This window comes from Corvus cornix, chromosome 1, assembly GCF_000738735.6.
Source record: "Corvus cornix cornix isolate S_Up_H32 chromosome 1, ASM73873v5, whole genome shotgun sequence".
Taxonomy (NCBI): Eukaryota; Metazoa; Chordata; class Aves; order Passeriformes; family Corvidae; genus Corvus; species Corvus cornix.
The window spans coordinates 21,879,482-21,899,218 of NC_046332.1; the positions used below are offsets into that span (position 1 = coordinate 21,879,482).

A 19,737-nucleotide genomic window follows, 5' to 3' on the forward strand; every position below is an offset into this window, starting at 1 on the left:
TTGCCCGCTGCTTGTAGAAGCCTGGGAAAAGCCCTGACCTGTTCACGGAGTTAAGCACATCTGAGTATTAAATTGCTGCACTATAGCTACATACCCTTAATCCCAATTCTCCGGTGCTGTTAAGTTTCAAGTTGAGAAATAGGCTATTTAAGTGGTTGATCAAGACTCTGAACTGCATTTGTGAGGTATTTATTAACTTGAGTTCTGAAGACAGGAGCAAACTCATCTATAATAAGACTCAATTCCTGAACCAGGTCACAGGACACACCTTGAGAAGAACCAGGCTTAAAGCACTACAGAAGACAATAGCAAAATCCAGATGACCTTACTCTTGTGCTTACATAAACTCTCCTAAAACTCTCCTGGAACAGTACAATCTTTGTAGAGTGGGAAAAATTATGTATGTTGATAAGTTAACAATATTGGTGAAGTGTCTGTCCTGCAGCTATCTCTGGGTTCACAGCACGGCTTACATTTGTGAATCCACAGTCTTGGAAAACAAATTAAACAAGTCCAATGGAAAGTGACCTGTTCATTCCTACCCACTATGGCACATTCTTTCTTGAAGGCTGAGCATAGCCCTGACGAGTTCCTCCTCTCAGCAATGGGAGTTGTCATATCAAAATATTTGGCGTGGTGAAGTCCAGAGTTCATAAGAGCACCAAAGGAAGGACAAGTGGACCATGGATTTCGTCCACAGTATTCTGGACACCTTTGAACTCAGCACTGTTGCTATTTCATGCGTTGCTTTAAACCAAGGTTTGTACAAGCAAACTGTGATTTGTTTCTGTTTCTTCCAGTGTAAGATGACAGACTTTTGTGTACGTGAAGTGTTTTGAGGAGGTGGGAGGTTGTTACTCCCTTCTTTTTGGCTCCTCTATGCATCACAAGGAAGCAAGTCTGCTTCTTAAGCCTGGACTTAGTTCAGGCAATATCCCCTTGGGTTGTGAATCTTCTCGTCGTCATCACACATAGCTGCTGCTTCTTCCCATGATTACTGACTACACTGATGTTAACTTGTGTTCAAAGAGCAATGAACTGAAATCACGGATCCTGCCTTGCCTGTTGGTATACGTATGGTACGACAGGGGTCAGCTCCACATCGATCTGTGACCAGCATCAGACAGTTCCGCCTGACAGATGTGTGTTATGGATTAACTCCTGCCAATGCCCCGGCTCAAGACCAAAGCTGTCTTTTCACATCTTTTCACCCACTGAGGTACTTCTGGGAGTATCTCCGTTTTGGTGCTCCACGGCAGCAGCTCACAGAACCATAGAACGTTTTGGGTTGGAAGGGACCTCAAAGATCACTCAGTTCCAATCTCCCTGTTCTGGAGGGACCAAAGCAGATCAACCCTTGGACAAAACACCCGCTGCCCAGGGATACTGGGCCAGGCTCCGCCGCCAGCAGCCACAGCGGAGAGGCCATGGGGCACACGGGTTCAGGCAGCACCTCTCCTTCGGGCTCCGAGGATGACCAAAAGGGGCAGAGGGAAGGGTATGGTTTAAGTTTCCAGTTGGCAGTTCCGGTGTCCCGAGCTCGGTGTAAAACACTTGGCAGGGAGCAGCTGGCATTTCTAGCCGGCAGGCCGCTGCGGGCTGTGGCGGTACCCGGGGCGAGTGGCGGGGCCGGGGCAGCCGCGCCTCAGGGCAGCCCCCGCCACGGGGCCGCGTCCCGCACCTCCTGCGCATCGCCCTCCCGTGCTCGTTCCGGGGCCGCCGAACGCTCCCTCTCCCTCCGCCGCCCACCCCCGGGCGCCCCGCAACCTGCATGAGGAGCCCTCTCCCCGCTGCGGCGCGCCCGGGATCGAGCATGACGCGGGGGGGCCGCGGGGGGCGGTGGGGATATGCAGGTTCCGGGGCGGGCCGGGGCGGGGTGAGGCGCGGAAGCCCCGGGGTGACGCGCGGGGCCGTCGGTCGGTGCGGGCGGGATGGCGGCGGCAGGCGGGGAGGGCCCTGAGCTGGAGCCGGGACCGGAGCTAGCGCTGGAGATGGAGCCGGAGCCGGAGTCGGAGCCCGAGCCAGAGCCGGAGCCCGAGCCCGAGCCGGAGCCCGAGCAGGCGCTGGCGGCGGAGCTGTCGGCGCGGCGCAGCGCGGAGGCGCGGCGGCTGGTGCTGTCGCCGCGGCGGCTGTTGGGCCCGCTGCCTGCCGGGCTGTCGCAGTGGTTCCCGGCGCTGGAGGTGCTGGACGTGAGCGGGACGGGGCTGGCGGAGATGGGCACGGAGCTGCTGTCCTTGCCGTGCCTCCACACGTTGCTGGCCAAGAACAACCGGCTTGGCGGGCCCGGCTCGCTGCCCAAGGGGCTGGGGCAGGCGCCGCTCGCCCGCTCCCTCCGCGTCCTCAACCTCAGCGGGAACCGCTTCGCCGAGGTGCCGCCCGCGCTGCTGCAGCTCCGCGGGCTGCGCAGCCTCAGCCTCGGCGGCAACCGGCTCCACGGCATCCCGCCCGACATCCAGGAGCTCCAAAGGTGAGGGACGGGCCCCGCGGGAACAGGGACAGCCTCGGCAAGCCCGGCCGGGTTTTCTGCCACGCTCCCCCTCCGGGGGGTCAGTTCTCTCCAACGTCAGGTGTCTCCAAGCACTGCTGCCGCTAACGTGGCTCTTCCTCTTCATCACGCTGAGTTACCAAAACTCCAGGACGTTCTTTACCTCATATATATATATATATATATATGTATCTAAAGGGTAGGTGTTGAGGATGGAGGCAGGCTCTTCTTGGTGGTGCCAAGCAATAGGACAAGATGCAGAAAATGATGCACAGGAAGTTCCTCCTGAACGTGAGGAATAACTTCCTTACTGTGGGGGTGACCGAGCACTGGAACAGAGAGATTGTGGATTCTCCCTCACTGGTGATATTCCAGTGGACACAATCCTGTGCCGTGTGCTTTAGGATGACCCTGCGTGAGCAGGGAGGTTGGAACAGAAGACCTGCTGTGGTCCTTTCCAACCCAACTGATGCTGTGTATTCTTCAGGCGATGATGGGCCTTCTGTGCTCACAAACTGGGTGACTCTTGGAACTGCCCAGTCCCTGCACTGCAGGGGAGCTCTCCTGGTGATGGTGTGGTTGGTGTGAGTATTGGCATGTGGAAGGCTCTCATGCACCTCTCTGGGTGACAGCGAGATAAACCCCATGTGTCATGCAGTTCGTGGCTGCATGATGGGTTGCTCAGGAGAATAAAGATGTGTTTGTGACTTGCGCAAACAACAGGGCCTTTCTCCCAATACAGCTGCAGTCTCGCTGGGGTCTTGCTGTCATGGATGGGGTTTTGTGGTGTTTCTCTCAGCCCATGGACTCGTGTAGATCTGACAGATACTGACAGACCTGGAGCACGGAGCCCCATGCTGTGCTTGGGTGCAGTGGCACATCTGGCTCTGGGGCTGTGTCAGCCACTGCAGGCCGGCCATACAGAAACTTATGGCTGAATCACAGCAATTAGGAACAGTGGTGGGGTGGGAACAGGCCTTAGACAGCACTGGGTATTGGCTGCCTGCACTGGCCTGGGCTGGGTACTCCTGAAGCCTGCTGTCCTCCTGGGCAAGCTGGATGCTTGTCGTGGCTTAAGTGACACAGGCAGCTCAGTGTTCTGCTGGATCCCCAAGCCTCGGACTGGCCTCTGTGCAGCTCTCTGCTAAGACTTTGGATCTGAACTTTGTTTGCTCCGGCTCTTTGCCAAGTGACTTGCCAGAGGCAGCTTCTCTTATGCAAATTCCAGCACCCTTGACCCTAAATACCTGGATTCACTCTGATGGCTCAGCAGAGCTGCATCCAGTGGAAGCATAGGATGTTCTGTGTGATGTCTCCCATGGGCGTTGGTGGGAGGTGCCAGAACTGCTTGAGTGCTGTTGGGAAATGCTTTTGTCTGCTGCAGTATAATACAATTGGGTTTGTGGCTTTTGTCCAGGTAGCATAGCATGCACCTGTTAAGGATTTGGAGCAATTCTAGGTTACGCTCTCTGGACTGAGAGATGCTATGAGACATTTTGAGTGATGGACAATGCCCATATTCTTCTTGACAGACTTGTGATACATCCTGGGTTGCGGCTGTCATGAGGAAGAGGAAGCTCAGCTTTTTCTCTGTCTGGAAACAGATGCTTCAGGGATGAAAAAGGAAATGAGGCATGGGAGAGGAGGCCAATGGAGGAGGGCAGCTGTGTGAGGAAGATGATCCACATTGTCTCCGTAGCATGTCTGGTAGCATCCAGGATGTAGTTGGGATCTGATTGTTGCTCCCACCTCTGAGTCAGAGGCTCCCTGCTGCTGTTTACATGGTCTCAGTCTGTGGCTGTGATTTTTTCTCTCTCTTTCTTTTTCTTCCCCCAAGAAAGCAAAGCTCAGCCCTGATGTCCCCAGGAAGGTACTGGGCTGTGTAGCACCGCGCGCGGTGCCCCAGCAGGCTGTGACCTGTGCTCCACGCTGCATCTCTGCCACTCTTTGTTCCTCTGACCTGCCCTGAAGCAGGGCTCCTTGTTGTCCTGTCCTGCAGCTCTTCTTGGGCTGGTCATGCTCAAACCCCCAGAATGAGAATTCAGAGAGAGCAAATGCAGACAAAGCTATTGAACTGTCCATTTATCATTGCAAAGTGACGTCAGATGGAAGAGTTACACTTAGACACGGCTTCTGTCTGCTGCCCACGTCACCACTGCTACCTCGTTGAACTTCTGCTAACATGTCAACATAATATAATTGAACTTTAGCTCAAGATAGCAAATCTGTGCCCCACCAGGATTGTCAGCTTCTTTACCACTCTGCCATCAGTGACTTCTGTATCTGGGACTGCTTGGGTAACAAAAGGGAGCCGCACACGGCTTTGCCAGCGCTTGGAGAAAACAACACTTTATAATGTGTTGTTCCTCCAGAGGGAATCCTGAATCTGTTCATTGGGACCCAGATAACCAATGACCCTTGCCAAAAACATAGAAAGTACATTCTGGAGAGAAACTGCTGCCAGACTCTGCTCCTACCTGCTGACAAGAGTGTCCTCAGTGTGAGTGTGCTTGTTGTGGAAGGGGTCAAATGAGCCTGAGCAAGGACAGAGCAGAGCCAGCTGTTACAGCACAGCAACATGGAGACCTCTGTTAGTTTCTGAGCTCTGGAAGTTGGACATGGGACCTGGTGCTGTGGCTTCTGTTAACCTCCCAGCTCAATCTGCAAATGCCAGTCTTGCTGACAAGCCAAGACCTTGAGCCTTTTTCCATGTGCAACTTCTCATAAAAATAAATTTTTCTTTTATCTTAGGGGCTGTGAGACCACAAGGGAATGCAGGCAGCACTCTTATTGATCAAGTTCCTCCTGCTGCTATTAGAGTTCCTGAGGCCAGCAGTTCTCCTCTTCCTGTGACCCTGGTGGCTTCCCATTTGCTCCAGTCACTGATGATAGAGCAGACTGGAGTTGCAGAAATCTAGAAATGCTTCTTAGATTTCCAAGGAATGGCTGAGCTGTGATGAGATTTTTAAAATACTCTTGATAACTAAGCTTTGTGTCTTTCCTCTGCACTCTTAGTTTTTGAAGGGGCAGTGTGTCAGTTTTAATGAAGGCCAGGAATATGGCAGATAAGGAGTCTGTGTATGTGATAAAGTTGAAAGTATAAAAAGCTGATGGGTCTGACCTGCCAAAGGAGAGGGAATGTGCTGGTGACTATGAATGCAAAGGTCCTGGAATGGAAGGTGTGTGCCATGTGTTGTTACTCACAGGAAGATAATAAATCCACCACTTTGCAGCTGTATTTGGGTTAGGCGTATTGTGCAGAAACTTTTCCCTGGCATGTTCATGGTGACTTGGCAAGTTAATGAAGCCGGTGATAAGAACCACAGCCAGTCCTGCTGCTGTCGTGTCTTACTCATTCCGGCTTCAGCCATCTGCCCCGTCCTCACCCACACAAATGTTTCGTGTGCAGTGCAAGATCCTGCGTGGACAGTGAGTGCCGTGTTCCTGATTGTTGGTTATCTCCTAGGCTGTTGTGGAAGGCCTGCCTGTATGCTTGAAGCTTCCTTTGCATGGCTTCATAAATGTATGATCATAATTGCTCTGGTGATGGCAGTAGGATGATGCTGATCATAGCAAGCTGGCACCAGGGATGAATAGCCTTTCATGCTTCATGTTTTCCATTAGGAAAATTCAGTGCTCTTTCCTGAATGTTTCAGTGTAGGCATCGAGGGTGCCCAGCAATAGCCTCATGTATTTCTGAGAAATGTAGGTGTTGCCCCTGCTGAGGGCTTTTTCTTGATCGTGTTGAAGCTGTGCCAGGTCCTTCTGTATGCCCAGCATCCCCAGTTCCTGACAGCTGGTGTGTCAGTACAGTGCAAGACCTGAGCAGTGGCTCTTGCTGTGAATTGAGAGTGGTGAATGCACCAGATGTGTGAGAGCAACCTTCCTTGCATTGCTTTCCTGTTTGTTGCCAGATAAAATACGAACTCAGCATAGGCAGACCCCAGTGTTATCTTCTCTGTAGTTCTCCCTGCTGACCTTGCTGTGTTTTCAGTGGGAGATGTTACGGTCAGTCACTCTCTCTCAGTCTCAATTCACAGCCCTCAGCAGCTCCTGAACTGTGATCTGCATAGAGATCCCACTGCTGCATCGGTTCTGCATGTGCTTCCGCTGCTGATCCAACTGGGGATGCAGTGTGGGGCAATGTGTGTTACAGCTGGTGAGCTAGAAACGTGGCCATCTACTTGTCCCCATCCTGGCACAAAATTTGTGCGGCAAATCTGGTAAAACATAGCTCTGATCTTCATGGTGCAGCTGTGGCTTTTGGCTTAAGAGTGCAAGGATTGCCCTAATCAGTGTGCAGGCCTGGGGAAATGTCCTGCAAGTGTCCTGTAAAATGAATAATTCTCAAGGGCTTAGTGAAACACAGCCGATACTTTGAATCTCCCATGGGAATTTTGAGTTTAGTCATACTCTCCTAGTGAATACTCTGATGCTCCGTCAAGCACTGGGGAGCAGGCAGAGCTTGGAAAAGACCCATGCATGCTCCTTTCCTTCTTGCTGCTATTCCTCTAATAAAGCCCAGTTGTGTGAGGGCTGGGATCAAAGACCTCAGACGCCTAACTGGATTCATCCAAGGTTTGTGTAAAGGCTTATATGCATTGAAACCCAGAGCGTTTGCTTTCATTCGTGGGTAGTATTAAGCATGTTAGACAAGCGTACGCTTACAGAACGGCTGTTAGTGTGGGAAAAAGGGCAAGCAGAGCTTTGATAAAGATACAGCATTAGGAAATCTGCTTGCTGTCTCCCTTCTTCTTCCCCTCTTCAAACGTTTTGCAAATAGTGTTCAGACGACCGTTTGATCTTAAATTTGCGTGTCAGCAAAGGCTATGCAGTTCTCTCAGGAATTAGCAAATCGTAGAACAGGGTTAACAGGAGTGTATTGTGGGCTGCTTTGAAATTCCTCCCTTGCATGAGCCTCAAAACTGCCCTGGAAATTTCTTGCTAAAAAGTTTATCTTAAAAAGACCCGGAGCTATTTCAGGCAACATTGTTGGCTTGGGTTTTTTTAGATTACCTATTTAGATGCATCTGTTTGATGTCAGCTGTTAAATTTTATCTGAAGAAGCATCTGTGGGGAAACAGGGTGGATTGAAAATTGGAGTATCTCTTATGCCTGAAGACATTATCCCCTTGAAACATGACTATGGGAGTGCTGTAGTAATTGATAGGGTATTAAAAAATACCTCTAGTGCTCAGAGTGGCTCTTCTTATTTACTGAGTGTTTGGGGGCTTTTGGATTTGATTTGTGGTATATGATGACCTGAAAACATCAAGGACATAAGCAAGAAGGTACAGTCTCTTTGCACGTTAAACTTTGCTGCCACTCCCTGAATTGATCATAGTTTTTTTAGCATTTCTCCACTCCTTTCCTAGTAGGTAAAAGTATTTTCATTGCCGCCTTACAGCCCAGTGGTGTGAAATACGCTGCTAGAGAGGAGCACCACATGATGGGCTCAGCGTGCTGGCTTGTGCTTGGCAGCAATTAGGACTGGCTGTGCTGAGCAGGGGGCTGCTGGGTGTGAGGCTGAAAGGGACTCTGGCCTTTTATTAGCGTATTTGTCAACATTGCTTAAAGGCAGGAGAGAAAGTGTCAACCCTCATTAGTTACTCTGTCACATGCTTGTTGGGTCTTTTTTCAGATTCTGTTGAGGTTGATTTTGTTAGTGTTTGTCCCTTCTTGAAACTCATTCAGCCCAGAGTCTGTGTGGCAAGTTGGAAGTACATCATTCATTCTAGCTTCAAAAATTGGAACTCACCTTTTGTTTGTTTGATGATAGTTGATCTCTGGCTTTTTGAAGATTCTGGACTTTTGAAAGTGCAGAAAAAAATCCAGTCCTACGTCTGTGTACACAGCAGCTCACAAGACCTTAGCTGATCTATCAAAATGACTGTACAGATTAATGATTGTCAGAAGAACTAGGTCTAAGTGTGAAAGGTTAGTTAGAAGCATTCACTAAGCTCAGTGCCATCTCTGCTGTGGTCTTCCTGCAAAAACCTGTGATGAATGTTGTGGATTGACTTAGTGCAGGCTCTTGTGTGAAGAGGGCAGAGCTGAGCAGTGCTTTTGCTTGTCTTACCAAGCAGCGAACTGCCCTGCCCTGGGTAGTGCAACTCAAGAGCCAGCATCACCTTGGCCTCTAGTACAGGCTTAGTGTGACATGAAAATCAGGCCAGGAGCAGATGAGCTGGGAGCAAACTGCATTCCCAGTTCTCTGGTCAGTGCTCTTGATAAAGGGGTTGTGTCTCTTGAAAATCCTTTCCTGTGTCATTATTAGCTTTGCTCAGACAAATCTTGACATTTTAATTTGATGCAGAAATGGCTGTTGTTGATTCCTTCACCTTGCTTAGCCAAGACTAGGCTAGATCCTTCTTCCTAGCAAATTGTACTTTGAGGGATGGGAGTTACGGATTTTGTTTTCCTGCTGAGCGGTGTTTCAATGGAAACTGTAAGAATATCTTTTCTATGTTTTAAGTAAGTTTCTTTGTCATTTCAAAAACTCCTCCCTGTGGTTTTTTAATAAGTTAATCATCTAATTAATACCATAAGTTGATGTGGAAATTCTGAATTTGCTGTAGCAGACTGGGCCCCATGAGTTTTTAGTCTACTGACCCCAAAACAGTGATTCAGAAGATGAGTGAAAAGAAAACATTTTTAAGAAGTATTTTGTTGCCAATGAAGAAGTTACTTTATTTAGTGGGTTTTTAGGTAGAGACACTTTGTATTCTGATGTTAGATCTTTGTATCCTGTGCGGTATGACTGAGTGTTCTCATTACAGACTTTACAAAGAACAGATTTGAAGCTGTAAGAAGTTTGTAGGCAGTGGTTTTGCACACTTAGTTTGTACAGTAGGCTACTCTTGAAACATATGCGTTTTATGCCTTGAAATGAATTTCCTAAATATTTTTACTATATAATTTGTGCCATCCTCTCTTTCCCTGGTAGGATGTGGTTTTATGCCATGTCACTTTACAGGCATTAGTGTCCTCAAACACAAAGGATGAGGAGTTAATTATTCACTTTTCCTAGGAAGTGCAAACCTGTATGCATGTAAACCTTGTTTAAATATTGAAATCCACATTGCTAGAATTCTCTTGCCCAACAGTTTTTGGTGTGGGCTCCAGCAATGGTATGGAGTTAAAATATGCCTAGGAATTGTATACTCAGCAGTTAAGTCCCTAGTGAGAGCCAAAGCAGCCTAAATCCACATTGGGAAACAATGGAGGTTCGAAGGAGGAATTTTGGTTAAAACTCAGGGCTTTGTTAGGGGATCAAAAGTTAATTAAAAATAATCTCTCCTTGACATGGTCTCTGCACAGCACTCTTCCTCGTACCCCCACTCCTCACCTACAGGTTGTCTGAGTAGAAGAGAGGTTACTTTGGAGCAGGGGCGATTGGTGACAGTTTTTCCCCGTGTACTTTCTTTCACATTCAGAGTAATCTCCAACTGTGCTGTCCCACTTGGTCTGTAGTTACTGCCTTCCATATAATCAAATTCCATTTAAGGCCTAATTTTGTATCCACTTTATCAAATGTCAATTATTTAGCTTGCCTTTGACATACTCCAAAAATATAAGGGAATCCGGGGGAAGCTGAGCCCTGCAAGCATCTCCTGGTGTGTTGCAAAGGTCTGTCATTCTGTCCTTCACTGTTGGGCATGTGCACCTTTGTGCTGCAGTAGTGGCCTCTCTAGCCCAAGCAGATGCTGTCATTGGATCTCTGGGGTTCAAGTTTCTTGCAAGAACTGAGCGAAACAGACTCTCTCTCCTGTTCTCCTGCTCCATCCCAGGGGGAGTCTCAGGGAGGAGCTCCTCTGCGCTCCACATATGCTGTGGCACAGAGTTTCAGGGCTCAGACCTTGTCTGGGTCGACCACAGTGTCCCTTGGGTGCTCTGTTCCTGTGTTTCTGTGCCAGTTGTATCCATAGCATTTCTCAGTTGCTGGGGTGAGGCGAAGGTGTCTCCTACTCCAGGGAAGTTATAACCTCTACTTAAAGATGGAGCCTGATGTGTTCACTTTCCCTGGCCCGTGGGCAATGCTTGGATCAGAGAAGGCCAAGGTGCATTGTAGTTAGGCAACCTGAGTGTGTACTGGAGATACAGAACCAGGACTATGGGATCCACCTTTTTCAAACACGGAAGAAATCTTGGCTGGACTGTGATTAGCAAGAAGTACCCACACTGAGCCTGCCTTTGCTCCTCTTTCAGACAACATCCGAGAACAGGGAAAGAAAGCTACTTGAGTCCGTGGAATGGGGATTTGAAGCTATTATGTCAAAGAGAAATGCTTGCCAATTTTTCTTCCTAGAAGGGCAGAGATGCACAGCAAATACTGGCTGCTCCACCTGGCAGAAGGGGTTTAGTGCCTCTCTCCATTCATGTCTCCCATCCACTGCGTTTTCACAGGACATCCAGTGATTCTTTGATTTAGCCCCAAACTGCAGTGAAGCCCAGCTATGGTTTCTGTTAGCTTTGAGCTTCATGACTTCAGTGTAGTGAAATCAATCTCTGAGAAATTGCATGCATGTTCTTGTGTGACTTAGGTGCACTCTGTGCTGTTGCAGCTGTGGTATCGGTATGTGAATTGTATCAAAGTGGGACCGGCTGCCTCTGAGTAATGCTGAAAGGTTCCAGTTAGTCACCGAGGAGTCAAATGATTCCACAAAGAGCAACTAGTGCTGGGGCAGGGCCAGGATTTCCAGGGAGAGACACTGCACTCATGCTTTGCTCCTACCAAAACAGAGAGCTCCCACTGGCTGCAGCAGGATCTGTGTCAGGGCTGCAAACCCTGTGTGTGCAGGCTGCTCTTCCTTGGAAATAGGAGCACAAGCTTTGCATAAGGGGTTGGTGTAGGAATACACAGTTGTCTGGTGCCTACCTGCAGGTGTAAGGGTGACTGCGGGAGTCTGGAGGTAAAATCTCAACATTATCTATTGTGAAACATCAGCTCTGTTGTAATTTTGATGTGCAACTCAGCTTTTTTTTTCTTTCTCTCAGCAAATTATCTCATAGGTAGTCATCTGTCAGCTTCCTTTAAGAAGTGCAGAGATGTGAAAACCTAGGTGTTAAAGGAAACTTGAAATTAATGAAATAATGCACTGTTTTCTCTTCTGTTTTTCAGTTTAGAGTTTCTATACCTTGGAGGGAATTTCATTACAGCAATTCCACCTGAATTAGCAAAACTGCCTTCTCTGAGGTATCTAGTTCTGTGTGACAACAAGATCCAGAGCATTCCACCTCAGCTGGCACAGTGAGTATTTGCTGTCATTGGCCACTAGCTGTAATTAACTCTTTGAACTTTTTCTCTGTGCGTGGATGAAAGCACCTGGGAGGACCTATTTGTCCTTCAGTTTGTTAATGTGACTAGACTTGAAAAAGAACATCCCTGGCATGGTGCACTGCAGGCAAACCATGAATATATGATCTGGTAAACTCTATCAAAGGGTCAAAAAACTCTTTCAAAGTGTTTAAAAAACTCACCGGGATTGCAACTTACAGTGAATTAAAAGATTTGTATAGAGGGTCCTGAAAAGAACCTGGGCAACTCAGAAAAGATAAATTGCTGCCTTAAGAAGTAAGAGTGGTACTGTTTTATTAGTAATGAATGCTTGATCTGTTTTGCCCTTCACCCCAAACCCTTCTGTACTTTTATGTTGTACCATCCCCTGTGCTCCCTTGGCATTCCTTACTTTAGGATCTCTGAGTCTTCATTTAATCCTACGGCATAGTTCTAGGGGCTAGATTAGTGCTTTATCTGTTCATAATGGGGGAAAGAGGATGCTGCAGCTCTGTATGTGTAGCCTAAGATGGGAAATGAAGATGGGAGGTGTAGCTGTAACCTAAAAACAACTGAATGGCAGCATGGAGCTCTCAGAGTTGGAATTTGATGATGTAGTGGGATTATTCTTGATATACAATGTCTTGTAACTTTTACAAGTTTGGGAGCAGCCCTGGATGCCATGCTGGAGCATTGCTTTGTGCTTCCTGAGAGAGGAGAGCCTCGTCCAAAAGCGAAAAAATTGCTTGTCCCCTGTGCCGTAGCTGGCCTGGCCTGACCTTGCTCAGAGGTGGTGGTGTCACAGCGCGAGGTGGTGCAGCCGCAAGCAGTGAAAACATGGGGCTTTCCAGGGCTGGCTGCCTCCCAGCAATCATCTTTAATGCATGAGACAGAGCAGGTGACTTATTCAGAGCACTGCATGGGACTGTTCTTGATGCGTGCACTGGGTACAAGGAAACGTTATGTCCCCTGAAAGAGCTCAGTTTGTACACTTTTGTTCTACCTTTTTTGGGGGTGTGTGTGGAGAATACTGAGAGGGACAGCAGCATGTTTAAGACTGTGTTTCTTTAGCAGGTACTCCGGTGCTGAGCCAAGTTTTCTAATGCACTGTGTGTGCTGGAGTAAGAGCAGCTCTTTTAGCATGAATTTATGTTTTAAAAGGGAGAAAAGCCAAAGAAAAAGAAGATGGTGGGAGAGGGGAGAGTAATTAGGTCTGCATAATGCAGTTGTGTGGCAATTTTGCTTGCACATCTTGACAAGGTATCCATCTCCATCCTTAGGCTGCATTCCCTGCGTTCCCTTAGCCTGCACAATAACCTGCTGACTTACCTTCCTCGAGAGATTCTTAACCTGGTCCACCTCGAAGAGCTGAGCTTGCGTGGGAACCCGCTGGTGGTGCGGTTTGTGCGTGACCTGACCTACAATCCCCCGAGCCTTCAGGAACTGGCTGGACGCACAGTTAAAACTCGCAACATTCCCTACACTCCCAGTGATCTCCCAGAGAGTCTTGTCCGGTACCTGAGCCTGGCCAGCAACTGTCCCAATCCTAAATGCGGGGGTAAGTTCACCTCTGCAGCTCTGCTTCCTGCTCTTACCTGATGGTTTCCTTTCCCTCTGACTTGCCATGACTTTATAAGCTCACTCAGGTTCAAAGTGTTACTTACTGCATCCACATTCTGCCTGTATTTCCCTGGCTCCAGGTCTCCTGCAAACTTGTCTTTAAGGAGCCTTGTTCCCTTAGGAACAGTATTCAGAGTTGTAGTACTGGTTTACTGTATTTGCATGGGAATATAAGACAGCACTTCTGTCAGAGTCTTCGTGGCTCATCCCAGCACTCCAGTATGGTTTTATGGTCTGAAGTTTCCGATCCATTTGCCCTGAAATAGCTCAGAGCAAGTAATGGACAGGAGAACTTTCGCAGACACTCTTGCTGAATGGTGAGCATCATTTCTGGATGGAAGAGAGGAGAGTGGCTCTATTGCTTAGCAGTTACCAACAGCAACTTGTTTAGTTCTAGCTTGGGACCACTAGCGTGTAGTTCTTGGAAGGAGAGGACTTAATAAAACAGCCTGGAATGCTTGGGCTTAATTTGGCTCAATGCTTAATCTTTATCCAGAGTAAATGATCTGCACATTTAGCCTTTAGAAGATTAAGGGGAAAAAAATCATTAATTAGTATCTACCCTGCAGTCATAATGTTATCTTCTTACAGGACAGTATCAAAGCACGCTCCATAAGCAAAGATGGAAGGGCTGGGACTTCTGTTGGGAGGAAAAGAAAAGTTTCTTTTTTTAAGAGTTTTGCACGGCTTGGATAACAGTGGATTGGTTCTGTGCTTTTTCACTATGCCTTATGAACTTGCACAGTACAGCAGCATTGCTCTAGCACTGCAGGAGAAAAGCTTACTCCTGACCAGCTAGGACTTAAAACACTGCTGGAAACTTCTGAAAATGTCAGCGTCTAAAATCACTTGCTGTGACAGGAAGAGAACATAATTGTGCGTTACAGCAAGACTGTTGCCATGGAAAGTAGCATCCAAGCTCAGCATGGTGACTTCACTCAAGCAGAAGAAAAGTAGAGCTGTGAAGGTCTATTTGTGAATGCATTTTTACTAGCTGGTAGAAGAGGTTCTACCAGTTTGAAAATACAGTGCATTAATTCATTTGACATTTAAGAAGTTTGCAAATTCCCAGCCCAAGTTTTCTCCCTAATGGTTAGAAGAAATTTCCACACTATTTGGAAGTAACTGCCCTGTGTCTTTACGTGAAGAGTGTGCTGTTCTGAATCACCTACCAAATAACTGCTAAAAAAAGAAAAATACAGTTTTACAGGAGTTCTTTACTAAGAAAAGAAATTACACATTTTCATAGGTATCCTGGTCCCTTCCACCAGTACCTCTTTGCTCCTGCATCCAGTTCAGTGCCAATTAAATCCTAATTCAAGGCATGTGCTCCAGCCATAAGAGCCCTGCAGAGTTTGCAGGTCTCTGGGCACAGGGTCTCATGTTTTTCCTGTTTCCTCTCCCTCACAGGTGTGTACTTTGACAGCTGCGTCAGACAGATCAAGTTCGTTGACTTCTGTGGGAAGTATCGGCTCCCGCTGATGCACTACCTGTGCTCCCCAGAGTGCTCCTCTCCCTTCAGCTCTGCCTCCCAGAGCTCCACTTCCCAGAGCGAGTCTGACTCTGAGGATGAGGCCAGCGTTGCTGCGCACAGGATGCAGAAAGTCCTTCTGGGATAACGGGCAGCCAGAGGGGAAGACGGGAAGGAAAATGGATTTGAAAAGCAATAATGGAATGGTGAAGCATGAGCCACTGGCCTGAAGGGCTCATGAGAAATTGTCCTCAAGTCCATGCAGGGCCAGAACATCTTAGCAAGCCTAGACTTGCTTGGTGCAGTGCTGCTTAGGAGATCTAACTCGGTAGCGTGCTGCCTGTAGGTTGCCTGGGGTTGTTAGAAATGTCTCCTGGCTGGGAGGCACCCCCCTCCCTCAGACGGGCTGGGAGAGGGATTTGTTCTCACTGGCGGATTCAGAAGGATTTTAATATATGAAACTTGATTGGACTTCAGTCATCCTGCAGAGCAAAGGAGACTGCCCAGATCCTTTAACACTGTGGTAAATTAGAAACAGGCTAATGATGCCATGTGAGTATGTATGGACCCCAGTGTTTTATATAGCAGTTTGATTCCTTTCTGTCTCCTTTGATCTCAGTTACAGATTTTACACCCATCCACTGAAAATGAAAGTTGAATTTTTTTTTTTTTCAGGACTAGGTTTTTCCAGACTCTGGTTACTCTTCCTTTGCCTAGAGGTGTAGGGTCTCTGTACTGTTACAGATGTTATAGCCATCACAGAACTGAGCCACCTTTTTTTTCTCCCTTGTCATACTAAGCTGCTCTTAGTGTCTCCTAAGAGTATTTGTTATTTTTCCTCCTCCATCTTCTTCCCATTACACCTGAAGTGTTGCTGCCTTTATGGTGCCTTCAGAAAACAGACAAGTTGTTCTGTTATACTCGGTATTACTTCAGACTTGTGGCCTGTGCAAGGGACCAGATGTGATGCTCTGTGTTATGCTTTTGAGTCTCAGCTCACAGATTTGGAGCAAATCTGCTTTTACAGCTGTGAATTGCAGGAAAGGTCTTGATTGACATTTTTTGTTTATAAACAGCCACATTTCCCCACTGCAGTTTGCTCTGCTGTGCTTGGTAGAGTTACTTTCCATCTTTAAACTTTCCATCTTTAAGGTCACCTGCCTAATGTACACAGCAGCTCAGTGAATTGAAAGTACGCAGAGAAGTGCTGTGGAGATTGAATGTCTTTTTTCCTGATTCCTAACAGGAGAGGAAAAGCTGGTAGGGAGGCAAAGGCATGTTTTCTGAGCTTCTTGCATGAGGTGCTTTTGAAACGTCTTCCATATTTATTTGTTTGCATTTGCTCTTGTTGCAATGGCTTTGGCACTCTGTTGATGGTTCAAATAATACACTGAGTTATCTTAAAACTATGTTTAAAGGCAAGCTGCAGAAAGTAGCTCAGAATTTTTAAGCATCAAGAAATACCTTATAAAATTAATACTAAAAATTGACGGGTATCTATAAGTCAACTTTATGAGGCTATTGTGTGTTTCACTCAGTGAGAGCTGCCCCTTTATTAATATTTCATGGTAGACAGTCCTTTTGATGCAGTTTCTGATAGAGTAAATCCAACTGTGCCTTTGAATGCATGAGCAGAGCAAAACCATCATGTTAAGAAGCTGAAATGAACAAGAAAAACTTTCTTAACCCACTCCAGCCCTACAGGGTAATTTAAAAACGTGTCTCTCCTGCATTCAGAAAACACATGTACCCATTTGAACATCTTATGGCAGCTCTGCATTAATGGTCCTGTTTAATTATGTTTGACACTTTATGTATTAAAGCACTTTGACAATTCTGCTCTTTATAACTAACTTTAGTGATTTTTTTTTTAATGAGACTACAGTTTTTCCTTTTATGTGACCTGAAGAACAAGGTCTGTCTTGGTGTGCAGGTTGAATTTCTTGCCTTGCATTTCCTTGACAGCACTCTTTATTTCCCCAGGTTCCCTTGGAAAGAACTGGAATTTGAAAGACATTACCTGGTTGTAAAATAGTACTCTGTCCATTGTTAATCATTGCAACTTAGTTCCTACATGCACATGTGACTCCCTGTGTGCATAGATCTGCAGGGAATTAATTGCATGTGCTCTATGCCTTTCCAAGTAATTATTTTAAAGTGTATTTTTAAGACACAATAAGGTGTATGTGCCAAGCAACTGGATGTCATTTTAACAAATTCTGTGAGGTTTGCTTTGGAAGAAGAACCTACAGATTTTGTGAGAAACCAACTGCATGCTGTTAGTGAAATTATAACCAGCGAGTGGCCTGTTTCGTTTGTCTCATCTTTCAGATGCCTCTTGCTGTCCCAAGTGAACATAGTCACGCCAATGCTGAACGACAGTAAGATGATTCCAGAGCCACAATTTTAACTTGCCTGCTGGTATAACCATGGCAGTCAACTGAGTGATCTAGAGCTTGACTCTCCTGCCAGCAAAAGTGAGCCACACAAGTTGAGATCTCACGATCTTTTGAGCTCAGGGCCATGAGGTACCACCTTCCTTTCTTGTCTTTAGCAGCAGCTGCCTTGAAGTCATGCATTTTTTCACTTCACGAAGCTAGATTTCATCAGAGTTCCTGTTTGCACAGTAGCACCTCTGTGTGTGATGAGTTCAGACCAGTGGTGGCTGTTTCTAATTTAGCTTGATCCTTAACTGCAGTTTCTTTCCTAACTGAATAGGCATCCCACTTCTGCCCAAATATTATATGGTCTATTAGGGTAATCTTTTTTTTCACAGATTCTTCACTGTAGCCAGGTCAAAACTTGACATCTTATGCAGTTGCTATCTATGCATTTTTAGACTTGATAAAATGTCTTGACTCTTAAAAATTTATATATATATATATATATTCCTAAATATAGCTACCAAGTTTTCTTTTTGCTGCTGGGCTTTAAAGTGCAATTCAAGTAAGTCAGAATTTAAAACAATCAAGAACTTGTAGGAAAAACAAATTACTGGTTGGTTGGGTTTGAGGTTTTTTCCCTCCAACATAGTTTTGAGAGGACTAGGGATGCAGGTGTATATTGTAGTGCCTAACACATTGAATCCCCATGAGTCGTTTTTCAGCAATTGTTAGCCCCCAAAGACTCGAAAGTGTACTGGGCAAAAATAGGTAAGACACAACTTGAAAATACTCAGATTAATGATAGGCGCTAGTTTCTATCATTCCCTTCTCAGGGGTCCTGAGAAGTAGGCAGTGTTTTTGCCACTGTCTGTCTGTTTGTTTTCTGTCTGTTTTTAGCAGATTTCAACTCCTACAGATGCATCTTCAAGTGAAGTCTTCAGTCAGTGTTTGGGTATCAGTCCCTTTGTAGCTACAGCCGCCCAGCATGGCCAGCTTTTGAGCTGTTTTTAAGCTGAGACCCAAGTGTGTTAAGCAAAGTTGCTCATTGCTTCTTCCCCGTTGGGCCTGGGGCCCTGCCTGCATTCATCCCCTGCCCCACCATGCCTCTGCCAAGGAGAGCTGCTGGTGTGTTTCTGAATGCAGGTACTTGATGGGAACAGTGGGGTCATGTTAAAAAGAAGCAAAATATCAATTTGATGGGAAGCAACTTAGACAGTTGCCAATTCTTTTATGTTTCTCTTTCTTTAATAAGAGGTGAGACCTGAGGAAGTCAGTAATGAATATTTAAACATACTCTGAAGTGGCCAGATGCAGTTTTTCATGGGCTTCTCCTGGTCATTTTAAGTCTTTGAAATCTTGTGTTGAATTATAATGGGACTGGGGGGGAGGGTAGGGGAGAACCAGCTCCTTTTTGTTCCTTACTCTTGTTGGCAATAATGAATGGAAGGAATTTAATCCAATGAAAGTAATGAAACTTAATCCTTGCAATGCATCTTTGTTGCCCAGTTCAAAGAACTATTTTAATGCATCTTATTCACACCATGCCCTCTCTCCCCAACTGAAGACACTTTGAAATAGACTGCTCCAGAGTGCACACTAATACAGCAGTAACTCTGTCTTGGAAACCTTTCTATTGATTATTTCACTTGCCTGCCTGAGTAGAGAATTGATAATTTACTGACCAGAACACTAAGGGTAGAAAGGGTTCTCATCCAGCCCTCTTGTTGAATTTTTAAATAAGCATTTGTTTTAGGACATCTTAAAGTGCCTTACGATTTTAAAATTGTATTTTGCCTGAAACATATGAATGTAAACTATCTCTAACAGTGTTTCATTATAAGCTGTAAAACAAATTGCAAACACTAAACCTACAAAAATGTTACTCTACTGTTGTCTGTCCATTATTTTCCGACATCTCAGTTCTGGTGTTTCTGCAGACAGAACTTCTGTAGGATTGGAAGCATTAAAATGGGGCTGTATGTGGTCGGGGAGCGGATGGGATTTGACCTGTGCTGTGTAAAACCAAGAGTGGGTGAGACTTCCAAAGGGACTGCTGAAACTCCTGGCTCTTGGGGCCCACTTGTGATAGACCAGTGTGTGTTACAGAACCAGATCCTGTTTTACTTCTGGTATAGTGTTGCAGAGATTTGCTGCACAGTTTAAAGGCAGAAGTAACTCACAGACTGGATAAATACCCAAACAAGAGAAGGTGGTGTCATGGTGGAGTTTTCCAGCAATATGAAACAACAGTTCTAAACTTTGTGAATTGTTTCCCTCTTAATATGCTAACCTTGAAACCTCTAAATGACTTTTTGAATGCTAATTTTCTGATCATGTTAACTGGCTAATGTGTTCCCATTTCTTGAGTAACCCCATATTTCCTCCTACATCCTGAAGAGTTTTGTGATCTATTGCCAAAATGTTTCGGATCCTGCTGTGCAATTACCAGTTGTCAGTGAAGAAATGTGGTGTATCGGAAAATGGGAGAGTGGGAAGCAAG

General features: G+C 46.3%; 1 protein-coding gene across 1 annotated transcript; it reads left to right on the plus strand.

The window, feature by feature from the left end:
- Window positions 1-1,891: 1,891 nt before the first annotated feature.
- On the plus strand, window positions 1,892-19,119 carry LRRC58 (leucine rich repeat containing 58). Its single transcript, XM_010396207.3, has 4 exons — window positions 1,892-2,467; window positions 11,607-11,735; window positions 13,043-13,320; window positions 14,793-19,119. Exons 1-4 carry the CDS (start codon window positions 1,932-1,934, stop codon window positions 14,999-15,001), a joined length of 1,152 nt encoding a protein of 383 aa, XP_010394509.3. The 5' UTR covers window positions 1,892-1,931; the 3' UTR covers window positions 15,002-19,119.
- The last annotated feature ends 618 nt before the right edge of the window (window positions 19,120-19,737 follow it).